The 4,130-nt window shown below is 45.1% G+C and overlaps 1 protein-coding gene across 1 annotated transcript; it reads right to left on the reverse strand.

Moving 5' to 3' along the window:
• Positions 1–286: 286 nt before the first annotated feature.
• Positions 287–2,622, reverse strand: LOC103772800 (fibulin-2-like; the record flags this gene model as incomplete). The annotated part of the gene is made up of 2 exons (XM_008940143.1): positions 287–966; positions 2,499–2,622. Coding segments are annotated over 2 exons (482 nt in total), but the record flags the coding sequence as incomplete, so codon positions are not given.
• Between the last annotated feature and the right edge of the window lie 1,508 nt (positions 2,623–4,130).

Raw genomic sequence — 4,130 nt, forward strand, 5'->3', positions numbered from 1 at the left:
ACTAAAGCAAGACTCGTTCATAGGATTTTTCACTGGTGGCATTTTATTTATATATATTGTTAGGCAACATATTATGAAAGTCGGAGGGAGGAAAAGGAATGGGTAGCACGAGGTGAGCTAACTGCCACTGTCCACGTACGGCCTTCGGCACGGCACTGCAACACAGAGACACCTCCGTGAAGGCAGCGGCTAAGCCAAACCAGAAGTTTGTGTTATAAAGAGAAATTGCTCAAGGTTTTTACCCTTATTGTAATACCCAATATTCCCAAGGGAACATCTTTCCTCTCTAGTGCAATATCCTGCAGATGTGACTAAACCTAAAAATAAGTTCTAAGAAAAGGTTCCAGCATTTAGCACAATGAGTGTACTGCCTTTCTAACCCTTCCTTCATTCACTGCCAAATGATGATGTAAAGAATTGCGTAAGAGAAGAAAACAAAACAAAAAGATAAAAATTAACTTAATTTACACAACCAATGAAGAAGTTTAAAGCAACAACAGAAAAATAATATAAAGGCTAGATACACTAAATGCCAGTTCAACAGAATTAAGCTTTGGTAGAAGAGTTAAAGAGCATAGCACCAATAAAATCCAACATCAATACATGCTTCAGTATGCATGAGCTGTGATGAAGATGTAAATTTTGGCAAGGAAAGTAGTGTAAGTTCCCTGACGCCACAGTTTCATTTCAACATCTAACAAAAAGTCTTTAGGCTCTTTCACTTGTCGCTGAAGATAGACAATGCCCGTGTATGAGTTCAGCCTTCGAGTGCTGAAGTAGTTTTCTTCATTTCCCTTGTTGATAGTAAGGATGATGTTGTCTCCAGCATAGGCAGGCGATGGGCCAATACGGAAAATATGAGCTGGGACCACAATATTGGTTTGGAAGTTCAGTTGGTAATAGGTAATGCGCACTGGGGTGTTCTGGCAGTCCAGGTAATTAAAACAACTGATTCGTTCACACCTCCTAAAAGATGAAAAATGAACCACAATCAGTGTCCATGTAATTGCAGGTAAAAAATCATGTATTTCAGTGTAATAAAAAAGTATTCGATCAACAGGAGCCTCAAACTCCAGCTGTGTAATTACCAGCTGCTTGCTCTGCTTTTACAGCGCCTGTAAAGCATTTGTAAATGATGTAATTGCCAGAGTACAACAGTGTAAGAAAAAGATCGTGGACATGGGGAACTGTGTTTGGAAGCTCTACAACAAGGAAAGAGCCAGAGCCATGCTGAAAGCAGAACAGAGCTTAGAAGAGGAGCCTGTGATTCACCAGATTTCTAACTAAAAGGAGGTTGTAGTGAGGTGGTGGTTGGTCTCTTCTCCCAAGTAGCAAGTAGCAGAACAAGAAGAAACGGCCTCAAGTTGTGCCAGGGGAGATTTAGGCAGGATATTAGGGAAAACATCTTCCTTGAAAGTGTTGTCAAGCCCTGGAACAGGCTGCCCAGAGCAGTGGTGGAGTCTCAATCTCTTGAGGGGTTTAAAACATGTGTGGATGTGGTGCTTAATGACATAGTTTAGTGGTGGACTTGGCTGTGCTTGGTTGGATGTGATGATCTTAAAGGTCTTTTCCAGCCTAACCAATTCTACGATTCTGCTACTGACAGCAGAAGCCTGGGACAGTGCTCCAAGAAAATAAGAACAAAAACACTTCAACATGGGATTGGGAAAGAAACTCCTCAATTTGCAAAGCTGCTCAGTTCCATAAAGCAGGAAAAGAGCTTTTTAAGCCATAAGCAACTATAGGTGGCTTCCTAAAGCACTGACAGCCATTGAGGCAGGAAATGGGTAGAGAGACTTTGAGGCTCCCAAGCCTCAGCTGCTGAGGAGCTGGGAGGGTCTGCCATTCCCAGAACCCTGTAGCCTGGCAAGTGCAATATCCTGCTCCCCTTCAATGTTTCAACACTCTCTGAGGAACTGCAACCTGAATATTAAACAGGGAGCCCCCAAAACACTGTAAAGGTGGTGCACTGAGCAGCCTGGCAGCTGCTGCAATGATACAAGCAGCACAGAATTTCTTATTTTTGTAAAACTTATAATAAACAGGGCCCTTTTAGAGATGCAGCAAGTACAGAAGCAAGCTCTGGTGACTGATGTTACAGCAGCAGTTGGAGGGCAAATGGGAGCTCTAGAGTTTGGAAGAAGGAAGAGGCAAAAACAGACAGAAACTCTACAAGTGGAAAGTCTACAAGCTCCAGGTACCATACAATCTTCCCAGAGCTCTGACCACCAGCATCCACCCACAAACAAAAGCATGATGTAACATCCATTAGGAAAAACTTCTTTGGTGTGAGGCTGCCTGATCCCTGGCCCAGGTTGCCCAGAGAGGTTGTGGAGTCTCTTTCTCTGGAGAGATTCCAAACCCACCGTGGCATGATCCTGAGCGACCTTCTGGATCAGGGGGGTTGGATGAGATGAACTCCAGAGGTCCCTTCCAACCCCCACCATGCTGTGACTGTATTTCTGGGCTGCTCACTTGGTTGTGATGGCAATACTTACATGTCAGATACTTTTCTGTAGTTGGATGGGCACTCGAAGGACAGGCAGCGGAAGCTGCCCTGGATGTTATAGCAAGTCTCTGCAGCCGAACAGTTATGGGTTCCTATTGCACATTCGTCAATATCTAACAAGAAGAAACAACAGGAAAAAGACATGCTTAGTTCAAAAATGAGAAGCAGTCATGGTTTCTGGGCTGTATGATGCTTATGAGGCTATGTGTGTGGGGGAAGGAAGAGGAGCCTGTGGGTTTGGCTCTGCAAGCTGAGGGCTCTTGTCATCACTGCTCAGCAGGTGTCCGCCACTTCTTCAGCACCTGTACCTGCTGCCTGTAGACTAAGACCACGAGAACCCCAGAGGGAAGATCTGGGGCGTGAAACATACATTCAGGTGAGGTGTGTCGGGTTCATCTCTGCACACACACACGTTGGCATTTGGTATGGCAGGGTAGGTCACGGTGATTCCAGTTCTGCTAATATTTGTATGTCTTCCGTGGAAAAAAAATTTCCTCCCTTGACACCATCAGTTAGTAAATGATGGCAGTATCACTCGGCAGTGTGTGTAACAGAAAAGGGAGCCCACTCTTCCCTACTATCAGCTTGTGATCCTTTTCATGCTGTTTGATAGTCCTTCCCCTGCTTGGCAGTGAGTGTGGCCAGTTGCAGCCACCCAGCACTTGGCCAGGACTGGTCTTTATTGCAGGGCAGGTTTATTTCTTTACCTGTACTTTGCAAGCATGGGCACGCTCCTGTGAACCCAGCTGGAATTCTCATTCCAAACACATCTGATGCAATACAGGGCTTAACTTCCAGTAGAGAATAAACACAAGAAGGAAAAAAATGTTCTCAACACGCAAGATCCTCCTGTCTTGCCACTTCCCACTGCAATAAAATCCAACCACGAACATCTAGACAGAATCACCTGTGTTCTCACATTCTCCTTTGTCCCTGAGGTGTCACAGATATGTTGTAAATAATATAAACTAGACTGAAAGGAAACAGACTAAAGTAGCTAGATAAAATCACTAGGTAGCGGTAGTCTAAGTCAGTGGAACCCTAAACTTCTCAGATCAGCCAATGGGTCCATCCCCGTGGCTGCTGAATAAGCTTTCCACAGCTGTTCTGATTGAAGATAATTTCAAAACAGGTTCCTGAAAATGATGGGTCAATTTTCACAGCTTCACAGGTCACTGGTACTCCCTGAACCACAGTTTGATGCTTAGAGCTGGCCCACACCGTGCAAGGTGTTTCTAAACAAGCGTGGTGCTCATACGCTGTCCAGCACATGAGCACACATGGCAAGCTCTATAGCTGACCAAGGATGGTTGAGCTATTGAGCTCAACCACCTAACTTGTTTCAGACAGCAGAGCATATGCATGGACTTGTGCATGGTGAAGACACTGTGTGCAAGCCCTGGAGCAGGAGGAACAGTCCATGATGAAAGGCAGCCACTGCTCTAAATCGCTCACACTCTGACAGCGTGTGTGATCACAGCGGCTCTCTCTTCACAGACAGGGCTGTAACATGTCCACTTATCTCACACAAACAAATATTCCCCCAACACCCAGCCTGCAGAGGGGTCTTTCCCCTTCCCAGAGCAAATGGATGTAATGGTGTTGTGGTTTGAGGCTTGGA

This window comes from Merops nubicus, unplaced genomic scaffold (assembly GCF_000691845.1).
Source record: "Merops nubicus isolate BGI_N331 unplaced genomic scaffold, ASM69184v1 scaffold25985, whole genome shotgun sequence".
In the NCBI taxonomy this organism is placed as follows: Eukaryota; Metazoa; Chordata; class Aves; order Coraciiformes; family Meropidae; genus Merops; species Merops nubicus.